General features: G+C 39.1%; 2 protein-coding genes across 3 annotated transcripts in view; one reads left to right on the forward strand and one right to left on the reverse strand.

The window, feature by feature from the left end:
• ATP6V1C1 (ATPase H+ transporting V1 subunit C1) overlaps window positions 1-1,692 on the reverse strand; it is a 39,960-nt gene extending 38,268 nt beyond the window's left edge. Inside the window, exon 1 of the mRNA XM_025166293.2 lies at window positions 1,546-1,692. The gene's annotated coding sequence lies outside the window, so the exon portion shown is untranslated. The remainder of the gene's footprint in view (window positions 1-1,545) is intronic.
• The window catches only part of AZIN1 (antizyme inhibitor 1), a 37,918-nt gene that overhangs the window by 3,174 nt on the left and 12,709 nt on the right, over window positions 1-22,035 (forward strand). The window contains exons 1-7 of one of the 2 annotated variants that reach the window (NM_001291786.2): window positions 2,052-2,194; window positions 12,874-13,011; window positions 17,416-17,613; window positions 17,850-18,023; window positions 18,304-18,476; window positions 20,110-20,244; window positions 21,637-21,718. In NM_001291786.2, coding sequence (NP_001278715.1) covers window positions 17,512-17,613; window positions 17,850-18,023; window positions 18,304-18,476; window positions 20,110-20,244; window positions 21,637-21,718 — 666 coding nt within the window. In that variant the 5' untranslated portion in view covers window positions 2,052-2,194; window positions 12,874-13,011; window positions 17,416-17,511. Of the gene's footprint in view, window positions 1-2,051; window positions 2,195-12,873; window positions 13,012-17,415; window positions 17,614-17,849; window positions 18,024-18,303; window positions 18,477-20,109; window positions 20,245-21,636; window positions 21,719-22,035 lie in introns of those variants that run through there. The other variant, XM_015887961.3, reaches the window with a different exon arrangement.

Below are 22,035 nucleotides of genomic sequence, written 5' to 3' on the forward strand. Positions count from 1 at the left end.
ATAATTTTATTGTTGCATTGACACATCCTGGCAATCGGTAATTAGTTTAATAATAGTTTATTGAATTAACTACTGTTGGCTGGGAACACACAATATGCTAAACTACAATAAACAAACTATATTATGGCTTAGTATTGTGGGAACCATACATTTATGTGTTTGTGTGAAAGAAATTGTGCTGTTTTGAACATCCAAATAACAGGAATGGAAAAATGAACCAGCTTCTTTTCCCAGATGCAGATTCCAATATCCTTCTTCATTTATACACAAATTAAGGGACTTTTGTATATGTCTCAGATATGTCCAGGTTCCTTGCCCAGCAGATTACTGCTGAACCTGGAAAAGATAAATATTTCAAAGAGTGGACTCCTAATTGTATGATTTATTTAACAGAATAAAGTTATAATGATTATAAAATGTATGCATTTCTTATAAATAGGTTTTAACTTGATTTTTAAGACCAGTATTCTCTTTTCATTTGTATCAGATTATTATCCTTTCTTGCAATATTTCCCATTTAGTGTTGGTTTAGCAGTTTAGTTGCCCTACACAGTTGTTGTCACAAATTGATACGATTCAGAAAAATAATACATTAGTTTTTTTCTTTGATTTTTATTATGAAAAAGCAATAATAGCTCAGTTAAATAACACTTTCTGTTAGCACACACCATCACGTACCAAGAAGCAGGTGCAGTTATGCAGTTCTTAGCTTGATAAATTCTTGGCAAATCAATCCCTGTTTATACTGAGCTATCCCAGGATGGCTAATGTAGTTCAAGTCTATTAATAATTATCTAGCAGGAAAACTTGTTGTATTCAGAGAGTGACTTGTAAATGTACTAGAAAGGCAGTCTCTGGTACCAGGATAGGCTCCTAAAGATAAGCCTGGAAAGTGAAAAGTGTTAATAGTAAATGCAAGATAATACGGAGGTCATTTTGAGCCACAGTGCAGGGTGTAACCTGAACAATTTGAACCTGAAAGTGTGCAGGCTGTAACCTGGAGCAAATTGTTTCGAAACAAATTCGTTCTGTTGCCAGCATTTACATTAATTTTGTGTGATTTCAAGAGTTCAGATCCACTTGGTAGATATATTGCCTCACTGCCCTCTAACCTCAGATATGGGCGGAGTGCTCCCCCCCTTTTAACCGCTTTTGAGCAGGACTGCCTTTCCTTATACAGACAGACCCGCCGTCCAGATTCAAGCGACAGCCACTGCCCGAGCGCATCTCCCGGGACGCTCCCGGGCACCGGAACTTGCGCTGCTGGCCAGAAACGCGACTGCCATTTCAAAAATGGGCAGGGAAAGGGCGCTCTTCAACCGGCCCTGGGCGTGACAGGCAGGTGAAATATCTCCTGCTGTGGAAATGCCATTGTGAGGACAGCTGCATCGGTTGGGTTTCAGCCCACGACCGTGCAGCTTGGAAGCGCTTCTGTAAATAAGGCAGCAACTTTCCAAGACGCGTGAAATAAGGTTCACTTGCATCTCCTAACGGGGAAGGGAAAAGCACCTCCTGAGCTGACCTGGATATCACCTCTTCTTTTACCTGACTCTGTCACCTCTCCGGAAAAGGCGTGGGCGCTGTAGGGGACGCGCTTTGCGGAGCTAAAGCAGGCTCTTCTCCCCTTCGGAACCGGCTCGAGCCTTTCGGAGAATCGACCTCCGTGCGCCCCGCGGACGCTCATGCGCAAAGCCTTCCTCGCCGGAGGAATTCGCGCCGGGCGGGGGGGGGAATGAGGGCGCGCGCGCGCGCCTTTGGTGCTCCGCGGGGAAGCGGCGCCTCCTTCCTCGCACGCTTGTGACGCGTGGCTCCGAGCCCCTCCTCTAGCCCGGCTTTCCTTATAAATGCCCGCCTCGCTGCGGCCTTTCTTCCTCTTGTGCCCTCTCGCGCCGCTCAGCCGTCCGGTGCTGCTCCTGCTGGTTGCCGTCTCGCCGTCTCTCTGGCCGCCCGGCTCCCTCACCGCCTCCCGCTTCTCCGCCCCCCATTTCCTCGCGGTGCCGCTCGTTTGGGGTGCTTCTGCTCCGCCGCCTCAGCGCAGATTTGCGCTCTTTCGCTGGTCGCCCCCGCAGCCTATGGCCCTGGAAGGCGCCGCTGCCGCCTCCTGTATTTCTGCTGTAGGTTCCCACATCACTCTTTAAAAATTCCGCCTAAAAAGAGAAGACGATTTACCAAATCTTTCGGGCCGTTGTCCCACGTGAGTACACCACTATTCGGGGCCTTATTTCGAGGTGTGCCTGCGTAGACGTAGCGGGGTGGATACCCTGGAGGGGGGCGGCCCCTCCGGGACTGGAACTTGCCCTCCAAGCGCGGCGAGGAAGGCAAAGAAACCTTTAACGCGGCGGGTGCGTGTGTGCCTCGCAGGTGTCCGCGAGTCTCCCGAGGGGGAGGGACGGGGACACCCCACCTCCCTTCTGGGGAGCACCATAAAGGGCGGCCCTGTGACAGCGGAGCGAAGTTCTCGGGAGGTGTTGAGCGTTGGAAGCCGCCTGCCAAGACTGGGTGGGGGGCCGGTCGTGCCTTGGTCGCCCTCTTTGGAGTCCCGAGGAGGCATTTTTAGCCCTTTAGAAGCGGCGCAGAGAGCTCTTGGCAGGCGGCGGCCGGGGGGCTGCTGGACATCCCGCCCCAGCTGCTGACTCAGGATGGGGAGCGCGGGTGCTTCGCGCCGCGGTGTGGGTGCCTCTGGCTGCGCCTCTGCGTCTTGGCCTCCTCCTCCGGCCCCGGACTTCAGAAGGGGGGAAGGCCGCCCGGGCGGTCAGCGGTGCGAGTGTCTGTGTCGGAGGGAGAGCAGCGGCTTCTGTTCTAACATGGCGGACGCTCGCGTGGGCGGAGGAGGGCCGCCGTCTGCGGCGGGGCGGACGCCCGGTCCTCTCCGGCGCTGGGCGTTTGAGAGGGGGAGCGGTTGGGAGCCGAGGAGTGGGAATTCAGGCGCAGCGCCCGCAGGGGAACATGGCAGAGGGGCTCGGTGGCGGCTCTAACATGGCGGATTCCTGTGGAGGGGAGTGGGAGGCTGCCGCCGCCGCCGCCACTTGTTTGGCTGCCTCAGAACTGGGTCACTTCGCGGGGAAAAGCCGAAGGAGCTACAGCCGTTTAGCCCGTTGTCACTGGAGGGGAGGCGGCTGGAGACGACCAAGCGGGGGTTGGGGGGGCGTTGTCAGGCTGTGGAAAAGGAGATCCCTTGTTGCTCTGGGAAGCCGACGTGGTCCCCCTAAGCTCGGGAGGAACTCGTGTCTGGCGGGTCTTCCCCAGGATGGATTGGGGCGAAGGGACCTAGGCCCCATTTTGTCACATCGAACAGAGATGAGGACAGCTGGTGACATGGCAAAGCGTTTTTCCCACCTCCTCTCTGCGTGCATGGGAAGGTTGAGATCCAGCTAGACTGGTTTATGTTGTTCGCTGGCACCAAGATAAGGCTTCCCCTTGTGAATGTTGGGGGGCCTCTGAGCTCTTTTGTTTCTGGTATCAGAAAGGAAGGATTGGTGATCCTGCCACGGATTCCTTGGTGTGTCCCAAGTTGCTTAGGTTGGCTGACCGAAGTATGGCAACTCTAACTCTGAACTGCGGAGGGGAAAGGTGAAGTGTGTCTCTGCCTGGAAAATGTGCATTGACATGATTTAGTCACCAGCATCTCATATCCACTCTTTGTCATGGAATTGTCCTTGATACTAGGTAAAGTATCAAGGGGATATAATGATAGTTGGCAACATATGTGGCTGGTGCTCTCCTTTTCATCAGTTTTTCTTCTTGACTGGCATTAATATTACTGCCTTTCTTAAATCCTAAGCTTTAATACTAGCTTACTAAAAATGAAGTAAATAAAACAAGCCCCTTAAGTTATTTCATGATTAAAAACTATCAGAGGTGTGTGTATTTTCCACATTCTTAGTTATTGGGGATACTTGTGACATATCAGATTAAAGAAGTTCAACAGCTTCACAGAAAGTATTTCTACTCTCTCTACAAAAATAACAGCAGTGATGTTGATCAGAAATCCACAGCTGGCAGTATTAGGATAAGCCAAAGTGACATAAAAGGGTATGCACTCTCTTCAGTTCTCCTGAACTTTTCATTAGGTAGGGTGTAGCAAAAAGCAGAGGATATGGAGGAAGCAAGAAAATACAAAAATATGGCCAGATTGTGCAACCGTGATAGGTGGCCATGGAGTCTGTTTAAAAAATGCTTAATATATTTTATCTTGAGTGGTCTGTCCCATTAATCTAAATATCTTATAATTTAAACCCATTCACAGTCCTTCAGATATATGTACTGATATTATATCAATTCTTCATGACCTCTTAGTGTAACCAAGAGCACCTATTTATATTCTGCTTTAATTGCTCTGGAATAAGTACAGTAGAATCACCTCTGATTCAGTTGTAGGCAAGCAGAGGTAGAAGTTAGTTATTATTAAGCATACATAAAGGAAAACATCCCAATTTGGGAATACAGAATTAATACTGTTTCTTTTGCATGACTGTTCAAAACTAAGCTGTAACTTACCCCCAAGTGTGGGGGTGTAGGATTATATCCTAACAAAAGCAACAGATTTATTTTGTAGTCATGAACAAGTATTATCTGTAGACTGATTCCGTCCTTTCTTATCCTAGTACTTATCAGATCTTTGGCAATTGGTTTTTTGCTGTTGAAAATGTGGCTTTTAGAAAACATTGGAAAAATATATCAGCTCAGCTGTTACAAAGTTGTTTCTCTAGTCTGATCTAATTTATGGAGAGGTTGAATAGATAAAATGAGTATAGCTATAATGCTACTCAGTCTGTTGAACAGGATACAACTTGACAAACATTTTTTCTTGGACTGGTAGAAAAAATAGTGAAGCTGTTTAATGCTACACAGACCTTTATTTTGGTCAAAATATTAATGTAGAATACTGACACCTTGTTTGTATTGGTCATAATTAGTAATCTTGATTTATAATGACTATGCTAATCTGAACTGATGGTGGGAAAGCACCTTAATTCTGCCCTCCAATACAATAGAATTGTTACAGATTATTAACTGAACACACATCAGAACCTCCGAGTATTATGTGTGTGAGAGAAAGGCATACTGTACTTACATAGAGTGGATCCTTCCATTCTTCATTTGACATTGTTAATGCTTATACTATCGGTTACGTACCTCAGATGCCCTGGAAGTATAAGTGAAGTATGGAGCTTGGTGCCATATGAAAAGAAGGAAAGTCGCGTTTGCATGTATTTCAAATGAAAATGAAACCTAGTTTTTTAGTGCCAATAAAGAACAAGAAGCACAGTTCTTAGACTTACGTATAGCAGTCACATAAGAAACACTGTCATTAGCTGTCCAATTTTTGCTTCTGCTTCACAGTGCTATATGTTAATATTTGGAGATTATGTTCCCATGCATGTGTGTGAGTTAACAGCTGGGAGTGTTTATAATCTAGCCTTGTCCTGTGGGCGGGTCATTCTAACACAGTTGGGTAGTGAATAATAGTGGTGAAAGGGGAGGACAGTCTGTTCCAGTCTGGACTGGTCCTGCCTAGTTCTTTACTTCCTGTTATGGTGTGAACAATGCTGTTGCTGCTGTGGTTTGTGAAACATGGCTTGTGAAATGGCATGTCTCCAGCCCATATGTTTCAGTAGGACTGATGTCCCCTCTCCTCCCTTGTTTGCCCAGTTATAGCACAGCTAGGAAGCTTCTGTGTCACAGAACAGACATACAGTTTCAGAACAAATTCCATTTCCAATGTCTGTCCTTAAGTTGAATTTATATGTAAGCAGGAACAGTGTTATTGTATAATACTATATTAGTAGTATTGTGTAATGAGCTTGAACCATTGTGTACTTAACTTGAATTTTCCTGCAGTAGGCTCCATTCTTAACTATGGGTCTTCTGTAACCCGGTGGACTACCCATATTAACCTAACCCACCTGCAGAGAAGCTGGCAGTTGAGGAAGCCACAAAGCAACAGATTTGTGTTAATTTAATTGGAGGGTTTATTAATGGCACACAATAGATCTTTCTTCTGTTAGGGATTTTAATAATATCAAGCCAGTTGAACCATCTGGGAAGATAAGAATAAATTGATTACTCTACTTTTGATTTTGCTTTGTTTTGGTTTTTTCTAAAGGCAGGCTTTAACTTTATGGCTTAAAGTTTTACAAGCTTAGACTACAGATTGTTGTTTCAAATGTTAACTTGCTTTCTTAAACATGACTTGAAATGAAGGAAGAAACAACAGCATTTAAGAAAGCAGCTTAATCATACAGAAAATGATAAATAAAATAGCCCTGCTGCTTACAATAGTAGGTTTAGAGCTTGCCTTGAAAAACAAATATTAAAGGGTTCTTGTGGAACTAAAAGGAGGAAGTAACATTCATGTAATTCTTTTTAAAACATTTATTGACTTTAGCACATCTAGGGAATGAATTTGAATAGTAAGTAGTTAACCATACAGTGTGATTACTCACAAACCATGCTATACAGTTGTGTATAAATCTGACAGAATGAAATTTTCAAGTATTTTCTTCATAAACTACAACTTAATAAACTTCTTGGAAGTACTGAGTCTAGGTGTTAGACTAGAACTTCTAAGTATTATATTTGCAATAAATGGTTGTATAAGAATTACAACTGAAAAGATAAGTAGGTCCCAATCTGTGCTTGAAACTACACACTATTTAATTATTGTCTGCATAATGTCAGAAGCCTACAGAAAGTCTTGTAGTCTTGAAATATTTAACTCATTTTGAGAAGACTATAATTTCAATTACATGTTCATCTTTGCCATGAAAAGGCTGTACTAGAAAAAATGCTGTAACATCTATGTACATTAAATTGATACCGGGCAAGGTGACTTTGGTATGGCTGGTATGTGAATCCAACAATTATGGTTTGTAATCTGTGATTTAGAGTTCATTGTGATCTGTTACTTGATCTATTAAAAAAAAAAATTACTATGGATTGTTTTAACAAGTGAACATTGAAGCTTCTTGTGCTGATGAAACCATTCTGATACACAAAGTAGGCTTTTTACATGACAACAGAATAGTTAGCCAAAACAATTTTATTTTTAATAGAACTTCTTTATTTTTCTAAAAAAATTATACATATATAATTGACTAAGCAATCTTTAAACTAAAAAGAAACTTTAAAAAAATAGAAAAGAGACAACCCCACATAAATTAAAAATACAAACTAAGAAAAAAATTCTACCTTATATTTTATACTTATCAGTAGTCACTGGTTTACTAATGACTACCATACTGTAATATGATTATACAAAATATTATTGTAAAATATCAATCTCTGCTATAGTAACACATGTTGCAGCATTCTTTGAGTAGTAGAGAATATTGCTTTTTCCAAAACAGATCACGCATTTCTGACAACCATTCCTTGGCATTTAGAATAATACCATGTTTCCAATTTCTCAATATGATTCTTTTAGCCACCTGCCATGGTCTGTACAACTGTAGATCCTGATAAGCAGTCAGATTCCAAAGTTTTGGTGTATAGTTCAACATTACATTGACATCTTTAATATTTAAATATTTTACACTTAAATCAGTATCCAAAAAGATACTAAATGTTTACATGAACATATATGTGTTATATGTGTATAATATAACACATTTTTTATAACTCCAGCATAGAAAATCTCATGTCCATTTTTTCAAATACATTCTTTGGGGAATCTGGTATACCCTAAATACAATTTTTGGGTGAATCAACTTTAATCTCACATTTGTTGATACCATTTAAACATTTTTAAAGAACATTAATCCATTGATGGGGCTTTATCAAAGATTCCAGTTCTTTAGCCTATGATTGAAATATCCCAGAAATGTCCACTTTAAAAATATTATTGAGCTTTTGATAGAGGTATGTTATAGGTTTTAATTCTGTCATGGATTCCATCAAGCAAGAAAGCAACTCCGGTGCCTTTGAGGCAGCCAAAGCATCTGGCCCATATTGATCCATTAGAACATGCCTAAGTTGAAGATACCTCTATTGTTGCAAATTGGAGAGACTAGCTAAAACTTTTATGATGGGGACAGAAGCATTATGAGGGACTAGAGGGACTGTGTTCAGTGGTGGAGCACATAATTATTCCAAATGTTTAAGTCTAAAATCTGCTAATTGTAATTTCAACCCATTTACTCACGGCTTTCTTGTTAAAACAACAGGAAATAGTTGTTCTATTCATATTGATAGCTTAAGATAGATTTCATCATATTTTTTTTCTGAGCTGTACCTAGCCAGCTACTGCAACCTTTCCTCTTTGGAATGGTCTCTAGGTACTTGTCTGCCTTTATTCCCCTTTTCTAGTGACATTTGCATTTATATCTCAAACAAAGAATATTAGTAATGTCTCAGCAGGTGGTAATATGTGGCTGACTTTGGCTAGACTTGGAAGCCAAGCATGGTTGAGCCTGTCTTACAAGGGAAGCTTCTGAGGAAAGGCTGGGAAGTCACCAGTTCAACTCAGTTTGAAGGAGACTTCCAGTACTCAGAATTAGACACAGTATTTCAAGTTAGGTCTAACCCAAACAGAATATTACATGTGATAACTATACTTCATATTTATTAGCTATATTTACTAGTCTTTAAAGAAGTTTTTCCTTTTCTTCTGGAAACTGTCGCCATGGGAAAAATTAAAGTGGATGTGGAATACCGCAGCATGGCAAAAGAGAATGCAAATGAACAACAGTTGTGTCCCAGCTGTATGAAGATTACATATGATAAATTACAGTCAAAAATGGCTTGCCTCACTTCTACCTCTGCCAGAGGATACAGAGTAAAATGATTACTCTCTTTGACTATTTTAATCTTTGTCACGCTCTTTGGAGAAACCACTGAAATCTCTTCTGCAGACTTACTTAAATGATTGAGTACAATTTTCTGAGTTCACTAAAGCTTTTAGTTAAGTTGGGTATCCAGATAACAAACCTTCTGATTTCATGAGACCTTTAGTAATATTAAAATGGAAAATTGGGCCTGACCTTAAGTCAATTTAGGATTTCTACCTCTAGTGGTCACACCAACCACAGAAGGCAACAGAATGCTTTTCAACAACTGTTGCATAGGTTTATTGATTAAAAATTCCAAAGTAATTGTTCCTTTAGTATATTTCTCAATTCCAGCACAACTACTAGAAGTATTTACAGCTGATCAACATTATGTCCTCATTAAGGGAAACAGCTAGATATCTGTGTCATAACTGGAATTACTAGAAATGCATTCTATGATCCTGTTTTAGAGAGGCTGCATGCTCAAATCAGTATGGTGAAATGGAGAATATATGAAGTAAATATGGAGTATCAATATGGGGAAAATAAACTCAGAATAACAAATAGAACAAAATTATTTAATCTCACTGACCAACCTTCATTCATACCCTCCTTCCACCTATTGTTCCTATTCCTGTGGTGCTTGGGTGAACATAATTTGCCACTGGAGGGATGGATCACAAGACCATTCCTCCCTTTGGATCATTACATTGCAGAGGTAGATGGGTAGACAACCACTATCTCAGCAGAACTTCAGTAGACCCTCTGGCATGTAGCATATCTTGTCTCCTCCCCAAAACACAATTTATTGTGTTCAGCCTGTGCTAGAATCCTATAAAGGCTCACACCACTAAGACACAACCTATAGCAGTTACTTTAGTTAGTGACTGTTCAGTTACAGGTTATAGACCGTAGAGAAATCAGCTTTATAATCCTAACTTTCCTGCCCAATTGTCCCTACTAAAAATGATGAAAGTAGTGTCATTATGGAATCAGTGGAGGTGTAAGTGGATGGCCAGTCACATTCTTTTCCCATTGAAATGAAAGCCAATAGGAGGATGTTGGGAATAGGAAGCGAGAACTGAATGAAATGTTGACTGAAGAACTGAATGAACAACTGAAATAAACTTGTCCCTTTTTTACTCTGTTATACTGAACGATATTTCAGTATGAACAATTTGACTCTGACCAGCAATTTTTCAGTTAGCCCAAATCTGTGTGGCATTGTAATTTTAAAGTATTATTTGTAGGATTTATATCCTGCCTTTCATTCAGGAGCTCAAGCAGCATACATATTGCTCCTTCCTCTTATTTTTCCCCACGACTCTGTGAAGTAGGTTGGACTGACAGTGACTGGCCCAAAGTCATCCAGTGAGTTTCCACCACTGAGAGTAGGCTAGAAACTGTGTTTGTATAGTTACTGACTTTTATGTTTTTATTATGTAAACCACCAAAAGTTATTTTCGGAGTCTGGTGGTATAAACATAATAAATAAATAAGCCTGGATCTCCCTGCTCCCTGTCACACTACAAGTACTATACAACATTGGCTCTCCATTTTGGAAGGGAGACGTTAGTTCATGTTGCTTCATTCTGTTTTTACGAATGTCATTTTCAGATACCAGTCTTTCACAATATCTTCATCCATCAAAATGGACAGCCTGAATTTGATTACTAGGTCTCATTCCTCATGTACTCCCAGCTGTTCTCCACTGATTTTTGATAAAATAGTGCTTCTTTTATTAGTCATGTTTGCAAATGAGCAAATCAGATTTTTCATTAAGCTGATCATTAGTCATGCATTGAATATGTTCACACCAGTTATTTTTTGCTCAAACCTGGATGCTCTTAGGTTTAGTTAAGGTCTGTGTATCTTGCCATATTTTGTGTTGTGATAGTCTAGATACCATTCCAACAGATCTTGCCTCTGCACAATTTTACTAGAGGGATTTGGTGTCCACAGGATTTGGTTACCCTGCACCATAATCTAGTCCTTTGTGGAATTTGCATGCCTGGCCAATATGGGCAAGAATGTGCTCCAATTGACTGATCTTTAAAAAGCCAGATTTTATTAAAAATAAATACCATGTTTATGACACAGAATAGATAACTGTTGCTCATTTCTTCCTTATTTTACCTCAAAAATTATGTTTACTAGTGTTTGTTTTGTTTTTTTCCTCAGACCTATATACTACAGTGGGGCAAAAAAGTATTTAGTCAGCCACCAATTGTGCAAGTTCTCCCACTTAAAAAGATGAGAGAGGCCTGTAATTTTCATCATAGGTATACCTCAACTATGAGAGACAGAATGGGGGAAAAAATCCAGAAAATCACATTGTCTGATTTTTAAAGAATTTATTTGCAAATCATGGTGGAAAATAAGTATTTGGTCACCTACAAACAAGCAAGATGTCTGGCTCTCACAGACCTGTAACTACTTCTTTAAGAGGCTCCTCTGTCCTCCACCCATTACCTGTAGTAATGGCACCTGTTTGACCTTGTTATCAGTATAAAAGACACCTGTCCACAACCTCAAATAGTCATACTCCAAGTTCCACTATGGCCAAGACCAAAGAGCTGTTGAAGGACACCAGAAACAAAATTGTAGACCTGCACCAGGCTGGGAAGACTGAATCTGCAATAGGCAAGCAGCTTGGTGTGAAGAAATCAACTGTGGGAGCAATAATTAGAAAATGGAAGACATACAAGACCACTGATAATCTCCCTTGATCTGGGGCTCCATGCAAGATCTCACCCCGTGGGGTCAAAATGATCCCAAGAAACAAAAGTTTTCTGAGCAAAAATCCAGAACCACACGGGGGGACCTAGTGAATGACCTGCAGAGAGCTGGGACCAAAGTAACAAAGGCTACCATCAGTAACACACTATGCTGCCAGGGACTCAAATCCTGCAGTGCCAGACGTGTCCCCCTGCTTAAGCCAGTACATGTCCGGGCCCGTCTAGCTTCAGTTTGCTAGAGAGCATTTGGATGATCCAGAAGAGGATTGGGAGAATGTCATATGGTCAGATGAAACCAAAGTAGAACGTTTTGGTCTAAACTCGTCGTTTTTGGAGGAGAGAGAATGCTGAGTTGCATCCAAAGAACACCATACCTACTGTGAAGCATGGGGGTGGAAACATCATGCTTTGGGGCTGTTTTTCTGCAAAGGGACCAGGACGACTGATCCGTGTAAAGGAAAGAATGAATGGGGCCATGTATTGTGAGATTTTGAGTGAACACCTCCTTCCATCAGCAAGGGCATTGAAGATGAAATGTGGCTGGGTCTTTCAGCATGACAATGATCCCAAACACACCACCCGGGCAACGAAGGAGTGGCTTCGTAAGAAGCATTTCAAGGTCCTGGAGTGGCCTAGCCAGTCTCCAGATCTCAACCCCATGGAAAACCTTTGGAGGGAGTTGAAAGTCCGTGTTGCCCAGCGACAGCCCCAAAACATCACTGCTCTAGAGGAGATCTGCATGGAGGAATGGGCCAAAATACCAGCAACAGTGTGTGAAAACCTTGTGAAGACTTACAGAAAACGTTTGACCTCTGTCATTGCCAACAAAGGATATATAACAAAGTACTGAGATGAACTTTTGATATTGACCAAATACTTATTTTCCACCATGATTTGCAAATAAATTCTTTAAAAATCAGACAATGTGATTTTCTGGATTTTTTCCCCCATTTTGTCTGTCATAGTTGAGGTATACCTATGATGAAAATTACAGGCCTCTCTCATCTTTTTAAGTGGGAGAACTTGCACAATTGGTGGCTGACTAAATACTTTTTTACCCCACTGTATCTTTAGAGCATAACTTTTGAAACAAATGGATGATCATAGGTTTCCTGATATACTTATGGCATAAGTCGCTGTGTGAGGAAATGGGAAAACTGCATGCTATTGGGCCAGAGTGTGTGAAGATGTTTACTGATGTTTGAGATTTATTTCTGAAAAATGGGCCTTGGGAAACTGTTGTGGACTGAACAATTTTTAGTTAAGTAGAGTCAGTGTACTAGGATCAACATAGTGGGATATTTGTTTTGTGGATCTGGATTTTCTGAATTCATGATGAATACTTAATGATTATATTTTCTCCACAGGGCAAACTCTCTGATCAAGTTTACAACTATCCAGAGGGTTTAGGAGAAGTGCTTTATCGAGAACAGTTCGACTTCAACGCTGAGCCACCTTGGGAACCTAGCTGATGATAGTAGGGTTCCATCTCCTAACTTGTCCATGTAAGTCTGTTAATCATAGTTGATTTCTGCAGTACACAGTTATCTAAACAACAAATCATATGTTATCTTTAAGTTTGTTGCTTAACACTGTTCTCTCTTGTCAAATTTTGATATCTCTAAATGGTCATAATTCAGTAAAATACAGTGGCGTTTATTTCAAAAATTAATAGTGGTATGGCCTCATCAACTCTCTTTTAAGGCTATAAATTCATTTTCTTTTAATATATACTTATCTAAATTCCTTCTATTTGTTTTTAACCTATGTTAGTATGTTGATTGGAAATTAATGGCTGTTTAGAAGATATGTGAATAATTTTACTGATAAGCCATAAGTAATTATTACTACTTATTACTATTAATAATAATTATTACTATTATAATTATTAATAATTACTATTAATTATTACTAAACCACTGATACAGGACAGCTTCCAAGGCATGTCTGTGTTTAGTGCCACTTAATTTTGTAAATAGGTGTAGTTTATTTAAATATTACATTTAAATACTGACTGGATTCTCTGTGGAACAAAAGTTGTGTGTTAGTTAAATATTTATTCATTATTTAGACTTAGACGATACCTGCCTCCAAGCGACTGGGTGGCTCACAGCATAAAAACAGAACAACAAATATATAGTCCAGATAAAAAACATATCAGTAAACAGATGGCAGATCTGGTCAACACAAATCACATGCCCGACAAAGGGCTCCAACTACCCTAGCCCAAAGCTTGGGAGATGAGCCAGATATATTTGAAATTATGGGGGAGAGGAATGGAAGGTAAACTCTCTACTGTATTTTGTCTGAGTCACCACAATAGGAAATTGAGTTTAAGAGATTTGCTCTCTTACAATATATTATGGGGTTCTTTCTTTTGCTGTTAAATAATTTGGATTAAACACTTCTGAATTAAAAAATGGCTAGTGGAAGCACATCCTATTTGGTAATAGAACAGTCTTTCCGTATTGGACACTCAAAATGTGTTAGACTGTATTTCTTGTAATCCTCAAAACTGCCAGAGGCCTTGTTGACTGGATCTGATAGGAGTTTTATTTATTTATTTAGATTTATAAGCCACCAAATCCAAAGATTCTAGGTGGTGATAGAATTATAATTGAATGAGGGTACTAGGCAGGAGCAGGCTAAAGTAGACAATCTTTTGGCAAAAAAAAAAAACCTCAAGAAGAAGCCTCTGTTAAAAAGTCAGTTAGCAGACTTCAGATACAATGGACAAAATTCTTGTTTTATTTATATCATTTATGCAAATAACAAAAAGTGAAATAACATTATTTGCATAATAATGTCAGTGCAGATGACATAGTCTCTAATTTAATGAACAGCTCTGTATAACAAACCACTCCCCCAATTAAATTGAGGTTTGACTGTACTGTATGTAAACAAATCTTCAATTTCATTTGTGTACAAATTTATCAGAAGATGCTTTAAGTAGTAGTCATGTACGACAAAAGGAGAAGAAACTTACATTCTAAAAAAGACAAATTACAAGTGTAATTAAAGTAGGAACAAAACTGGTTTATCTGAATCATTGTAGTCCAAGAAAGTTATATATAAACACATTTTATTGCTTTTTGTTTCTGGATTTCTCTGTTCTGCAAATCAAAGAAACTATTATTTGCATAAACCACAGTTTGGCTTTCAAGATTAGGGGAGTATTTTAAAGAAAAAGAAATACGGGGCATGATACTTTAAGCTTTTGAAGAATCTCTTCACTTGGTTCTCAGTACAGGAATTGAGTCTTGGCGTGTTCCGTGTACTTCTGGAATATCATTTAGCCATGAGGCTGCTGCAGTTGTTTGGCTGAGGCAGCTAACACTTTAATTCCTGAGCCTTGGCAGAGACTAGGCCATGTGGAGCCACCTGTTTATACTACTATCAAGCATGGTAGAGTTCATACATTCCACCTGTCCAGTGTTTATAAACACAATTATAGCCTTACCTTACTTTTCATACAAATTGTCTCTTTTAGTTACTGTAGACTTACAGTGTTTAATACTCATAATATTTTGATTGGACAACTTTCCTTATTGTTAAGGTTTTTTGGTGAGGTTCCTTCAAGTCAGTCTTGACTCCTAGCAAATGCCTTGACAAGTCCCTGCAGTTTTCATGGCAAGATTTGCTATTGCCTTCTTCCTGGGACTGAGAGGTAGTGACTGCCCCATAGTGACCTAGTTGGCTTCATGCCTAAGACAGGATTAGAACTCTCAGTTTCTAGGCTGGTGCCTTAAACCACTATACCAAACTGGCTCTCTATTATTAAATTACCTGAAGACATATTGAGTTTTTAAAGTGGACTAGTAATCCTTAAATTCACATTAATCCCTTAAACATAAAATATTTTTTTCAAAAGAAAAGATATACTCTCATATCTTGCTATGCAACAGCTTTTCTGCAAAATTTTTGATACATCTCTGTTAAATCATTAACACTCAAGTAGCCTGTCAAGAAGAAACATATTGTAAGATTCTATGACAAACATATTGTAAGATTCTATTTATATAGTTGTTCTATAAGACTAGGTTCTATAAGTTGTTCTATAAGACTGGGTTGTCAGATTACTTTTGTTTGGACAAGAGGACTAAGCACTAAAATAAACTAAATACCTGTTACTATAGTAGTGAGGATCACCAATATTTGCTAATAATCCTGGTAATGTAAGATCTGCTCAGGTTGACTTACCACAGTGTTTCTCTTCATGTTTCTTTTGAGCTTTATTTTGCCATAAGATCTTATTGTATATAAATATTTCAGGATAATCACTGGTCCTCTCCCCCCCATATATATTATTAGTAAATATTGGTGATCAAATTATTCAGGACAAATATATATGTGCAGTGATTATCCTGAAATATTTATATACTACACACACACTCTCTCCTTCCCCACCCTCTCATCCCTATGGGTGGTATGTGACTTTCTCAATCTTGGGTCCTCTACCAGAGGCCTGGGAGTTTGAGGGTTTTGCACAGTATCTTGGCTGTTCCTAGCACTGCACTCTTCTGGACAGAGAACTCTGATGTTGTTCCTGGGATCTGTTGGAGCCATTCTCCCAGCTTAGGAGTCACAGCCCCAAGTGTTCCTACCGCCACTGAGACCACTTTGGCCTTTACTTTCCACATCCTTTCTAATTTCTCCTTCAGGATCTGGAACTTCTCCAGCTTCTCACATTCCTTCCTGATGTTGCTGTCACTTGGCACCCTTATAGCTATCACCACCACTGTCTACTGGTCCTTGTCTTCTACCGTGATGTCTGGTTGATTGGCCAGTATCTGCTTGTCCATCTGGATCTGGAATTCCCACAGGGTCTTAGCCCTGTTATTCTCCATGACTTTTATATAAAACTATATAAAAGCTCATCATCAAATATACTTAAGTCTTGGGTATGCCTAATCTTGGAGACCTTGACATATCTAGGTTGTGTATGTGTATTAACTGACAATAGGTGCCCTGGAGGTCTACTTTGAAATGATTGAGGAAAAAGTCAATTAAATATGAATTTACTTGGAACAGAGTATTAATTAAAATTGACTTGTCTGGTTGTATATTGAAGTCCCATTAAAATATTTTCAGCTTTCTCCTTCCATTGATGGCTGTAGAAAGGAGACTATTTCTGTTGCTATTCTCTAGGATGATTATGGTCTTAGCCTAACCACTGCTGTCTGGGTCAGGCATTTCTTTGAATTATTTAATTGTGCATGCAAATATGACCCTTACACTTTTGGAAGAAATGGTATAATGAAAAGCATTGGAGTTGGCTACATAGTTAGCTAGGAAACTGGGAAAGTGGTAGCTGAAAGCTGAGGAAATGTTTATTTCTCTCAGTAAGTGGATTTGGATTTTTAAGGTAGATTGACCTTTCTTTTTTTTTAAAAATTAATTCTTAGTGAGAAATTTAAGTAATATAAAAGAGTAGTATTCTTTTATTTTCTTTTGGGATTGTGCAGTTTTACAGATATGGAGCCAAAAAGATGCTTCGGAACAAGAGCGGACATGTGTATTGCACTGATCAGAACCTCCTCAAAGAAGCTGCAAGTTTTCCTGGGCTCACACTGTGGCTGCACAATTGCAGTTCGAGTTAAGGAGATGCTGACAGCTTGGCCACACTGCTCTGAAGCTCTTTGTACTCCTGTTGATGCCTCCTTAACTCAAATGCCTATTTTCCTGGGGGCAGGTGGCTATTGTGAAAACTCAGGACAGGATGTACAGTAGTTATTTTAAATATATGCCATTTTCTCTACACCCCAAAAACTGAAATATTAAATGCATGCTTGCTATATGAATCCCTAATGCCTTTCTCCAGAACAGTAGTTTTCCACATGAAGGGGTTCTCCATATATAATCCAAAATAGGACAGGCCTGAATTACTTTTTTTTTTTTCTTCTGAACAGTTTGTTGCATAATTTAAGGACCCAGCTCTAAGGCTTTGTGGCCTGTTCCTTGTGTTTCTTGGTTTATGACTGTCGGCTTTGCGGAATACGGCTGAGATGAAAGGATTTCTTGAGGATGCAAACTACTCCATTGGCTTACTGGATGAAGGAATAAATGTTGCAGATGTCATTGACAACTACATTTATGAACATACCCTTGTAAGCTTTTTTTGAATATCCTATTTCCATTATAGTTACCTTTACATATATAAATCTTAGAGCCTCATGCATGTTCTGATATTGGAATCATAATTTTTATGGTATAGTTAAAAGGAGATGAAAAATAACCATCTTGAGCAGTAATTAAGAAACTAGCAAATGTTCTCTATAACTTTATTGGCTGTTCACTGTACACAGTTCATTGCTAACTGTAGATTAAAATGCTTCCTCCCTAGACTGGAAAAAATAGTTTTTTTATTGGTGATCTGGGAAACTTGATCAAGCAACATATCCATTGGCAGAATGTGATGGCACCAATAAAGCCGTTTTACAGCCTAAAATGTAATTCCACCCCTGGTGTACTCGAGATACTATCAGCTCTTGGAACTGGGTTTGCATGCTCAAATAAAGTAAGTCTTCAGAGTTTCTCTTCTCATCCTGTGAACCTTTCTAGTGAATGCTGACCTCACTGACATAAATCTGCCCATTTCTGTTTCAGAGCTTAGTTGGCCACTGGACATTAGGCAGTTTGTATGGGGGTGCTTTGTTTTTAGAAGCCTTCCTTCACAAGGCTCATGGATGAATCAATGTTTGTGATTGAAAATTTATTTTTAATCTTTCAGTCATTTGATTTCTAAAATGGTTTCTAACATTAAAAATGGTTTAAAAACAATACCTTTTCTGTTTCAGACTGAAATGGCATTGGTTCAAGACTTGGGTGTTTCTCCTGAAAATATTATATTCACGAGTCCTTGCAAGCAAGCTTCTCAGATAAAATATGCAGCAAAAATTGGAGTAAACATCTTGACATGTGACAATGAATTAGAATTAAAGAAAATTGCTAGAAATCATTCAAATGCAAAGTAAGTTTAAATTTATCAATTTTAATTACTGTGGTGGGAGCCAAGGGGGAAAAAAGTACCTTTTTGTATAGTAATATTTCTTCACAATTCTACCATCTCTACATTTTCTGATTTTAAAATGTATTATTGTTAGAATTTAATATTTTTAGCTCTGTTTCGGTTTCTTTTTTTTAATCAGTTGTTCTTAAAAAGTACTAATCTTCATTGATAATGTTTTATCAAAATACCTTAAAACCACCTTGACACAGAAGTTGTTCCTGCCAAGATTACGTGGGTAGTGAAGAATAAGAAACAAATGTATATTATAAATATCCCTACTTTGCTTGGGACTCTGGCATGAATTGTATTTCTGATCAGATGACCATCTGTGAAAATTGCCTCAAGATCCCTTTAATATCCAGAATGTTTCAGAGGGGAAAATCAAGTACAAATCTGGAACGGCTCACTGTACTGTGTGCCAGAATTATGGTGCTGCACCGGCAGTGCACATCAAGCTTTCTTCTAGGTTACAGGGGTAGCAGCAGCATGAAAGGAGGAGGATTATCTAAAACAAATAAACCTTTTAGAGGTAAGTATGTGTCCCTTGGAAATAGTGAAATTTAAAAAACCTGCATGTCTATACTTGCCTTGCTCTGGAAGTCTTTCTTGTTATACAGAGGATCAGAAAATTAGTTCCGTAGTAGGCACCTCTTTTTCTGTTTTTAAATTCTGCATATAAAGGTTGTAATGTATCTATGTAATGGGGTAATTCACAAATGTCAGCAATGTTTTATCTTCTCTCGTGTTACTGATAAATACTGAAGCTTAGCACTTTATGATCAATCAAATAACTGGATTAAAAAGAACAGTGGACAATACTTTGGTTGCATGAGTTTATGGATAAATCTATATTTGCTGTTGACCACTATTCTGATACTGTAATACTCCAGTACTGATAATTAGCAAGATGGCTATGTAGTAACTTCTGTCGGCTGTGTGAATGGGAAAACAGGTAATACTATTATTGTTGAGGGTACAAGTGCATCAGTTCTTGAAGAAAATTATGGTAAACCTGCAAAATAAACATATTCTAAGACCAGTACTGACTGTTAATTGATATTCAGTTTGCAAACAGATCTTCTAGAGATTGGAAGGAATCTAATCTTTAAATTTCCACCAGTTTATTCTAGGTTCTAGTGAAAGAAGTAAGCACTGATGTTTGTACATACTTAGAGGAAAGGTATAGGATACCTTCTACAGTTTGTGGGGAAAATACTTCTAAAAACTAACAGTATCCAACAGTGCACCATATTTAACATCTTTTTTAAAAAGTTGGGTGTTACTGAAAGGAACTTAGATCATGATTATACTAAGGTAATGGCTTTTCATTGCAGCATTCAACAGACATTCTGCTACAACAGTCTTTAGCCGCTGCATTTCCAACCCCCTTGTCTTTTTTGACTCCATGTTTTAGGCCCTAATTGCTAGTTTTCTCTCTGTACAGGATTGTTTTTATTAGGTTCACATGACTCGTCCGTCGACAGAACTGGAGTAATGACAACATAATCAACATACTTCTGACAGTCTTCAGGCTTCACATGTGCTGATGCTGCTGTAAACCAACTGTGCCCCAATCATCTTCCCCTTCTCTTAGGCTCTTACTTCATATTGCCACAGAAGACATAAATGGAGATGAAGAGATGAATATGAAGTTTGGCACCACCCTGAAGAATTGTCGTCATCTCATGGAATGTGCTAAGGAGCTGAATGTCCAAATAGTTGGTGTTAAGTGAGTAGGCCTGTAATATTTCTCCATTGCTTGCTGTCATCAGTATTGAAAAGTTTGTGTAAAGAAGGCGTTTGGAATATCTGCAAAATTAAAGTTATGACTATAAGTGTAGCCACAGAATTTCACTGTATGTTGTGGAAATGAAGCCCTTCTTCATCGGATAAACTCTTGCAAATAAGCACTGATAGCAGGAAATCCCTCCCTCCCTCCCTCCCTCCCTCCCTTCCTTCCTTCCTTCCTTCCTTCCTTCCTTCCTTCCTTCCTTCCTTCCTTCCTTCCTTCCTTCCTTCCTTCCTTCCTTCCTTCCTTATTTTAAGATGGGCAGCTATACAAATGTAATTAAAATGTAATTTTAATTACATCTGTATAGCTGCCCATCTTAAAACCAAACTCTGGGCAGTGTATAACTCACCAATAAAAACAATATATACACCTTAAAAAAAAACCTATTAAACCAGAAACAGAAAAACCTGGCACTCCAGCCACACTCCACTGATGCCACCTAGCACATTCTCATCCTGCTCTGACCTCACCTTATCCCAGTGCCTGGGAGAAGAGCCAGGTCTGTGTATACTAATATTTGTCTACAGAAATACAAATACTTAATATCTATAGCATCAAAGTTATAGGTATTTATGGTACTGAAAGAAATGTGGTTTCTTGCTTCAAACATTAGCTGGTTAATTTTTAAAGCAAAATTGCAAACTTTTAGATTTGAGATTAAAACATTCAAGCACAATTATTTTTCAGTGTTCTTCATGCATCTTGTTAATTGAGCCTTTTTCTCTTGGTAATTCATTACCTATGCTGTGTGTTAGTCACTGACCTTCAGCGTATTTATCTGCAAGATAAAACAAACTTACTTGATCTTAAGTGAGCATCTTTTTGTTTGCTGTATAGTAGAAGTATGGCTCTGTTAAGTGTAAATGGTTAAATAAAAGTGGAGAACATTTTTTTATTTCCTAAATAAAAAATTTCAATGTTTAATTTTTGTAACTAAAGCTATTTTTTAATGAAAAAATGGTCTCTTCCATTGTGAAAATTGTGTATAGCTGAAGCAATTATCCTAGTTAAGACTACATCCCTGTAAAGTGATTAGGAAGAGGAACCAGATTATTTCTCCATATTGTGAGAGAATCAGAAATGGCCAACTGAATTGGGGAGAAAAAGTACTAGAAAACGTAACCTAAACTGTTGTTTTGTTTAATTGTTTCTCAACTTACAATAACTAAAGATTCTTTTTTATTAACATTTTTAGCTATTACACTTTTTGGTGGATTTGAGAAATTAAAAGATTTCTTATAGCACAGTGCACGCATTCATGTAAGCTGAAACATTTTTGTAGCAATAATACAATTACCTCATATAACTTCTAGTCCTTTTTTTTTTAAGGTTTCACATGTCAAACCCTTGCATGGAATCTCAAGCATACAAACATGCTATTTCTGATGCTCGTTGTGTATTTGATATGGCTGTAAGTACATTAAAGCTTGAGTATATGTATCCATTAAGTTCAGACCTTCTTGATAGGAGAAGCTAGGAGTATGCCTGCAGTGGAAGATGTGTTTGGAAGGCTGTCTGTACCATTCTGGGCTGAGCAACTCATGGTTTGGCCAAACCAAAACGCAAAACATTTTGATTGTTCTGTGTTTTGGAAAAAAAGAAATCAACAGATGTCTAAGGGAGCAACTAGGGGATGGCTTGCTCCCTTCTTCATTTCTCTTCCACATGGCCTGTATGCTGGCTTGCCTAACCCTCTTCCCAACACCTTCTTTCACTGCTCCTCTTAGC

This window comes from Python bivittatus, unplaced genomic scaffold, assembly GCF_059951505.1.
Source record: "Python bivittatus isolate LINGU-HERP-01145 unplaced genomic scaffold, Pbiv_v1 ctg000590_np1212, whole genome shotgun sequence".
NCBI lineage: Eukaryota > Metazoa > Chordata > Lepidosauria > Squamata > Pythonidae > Python > Python bivittatus.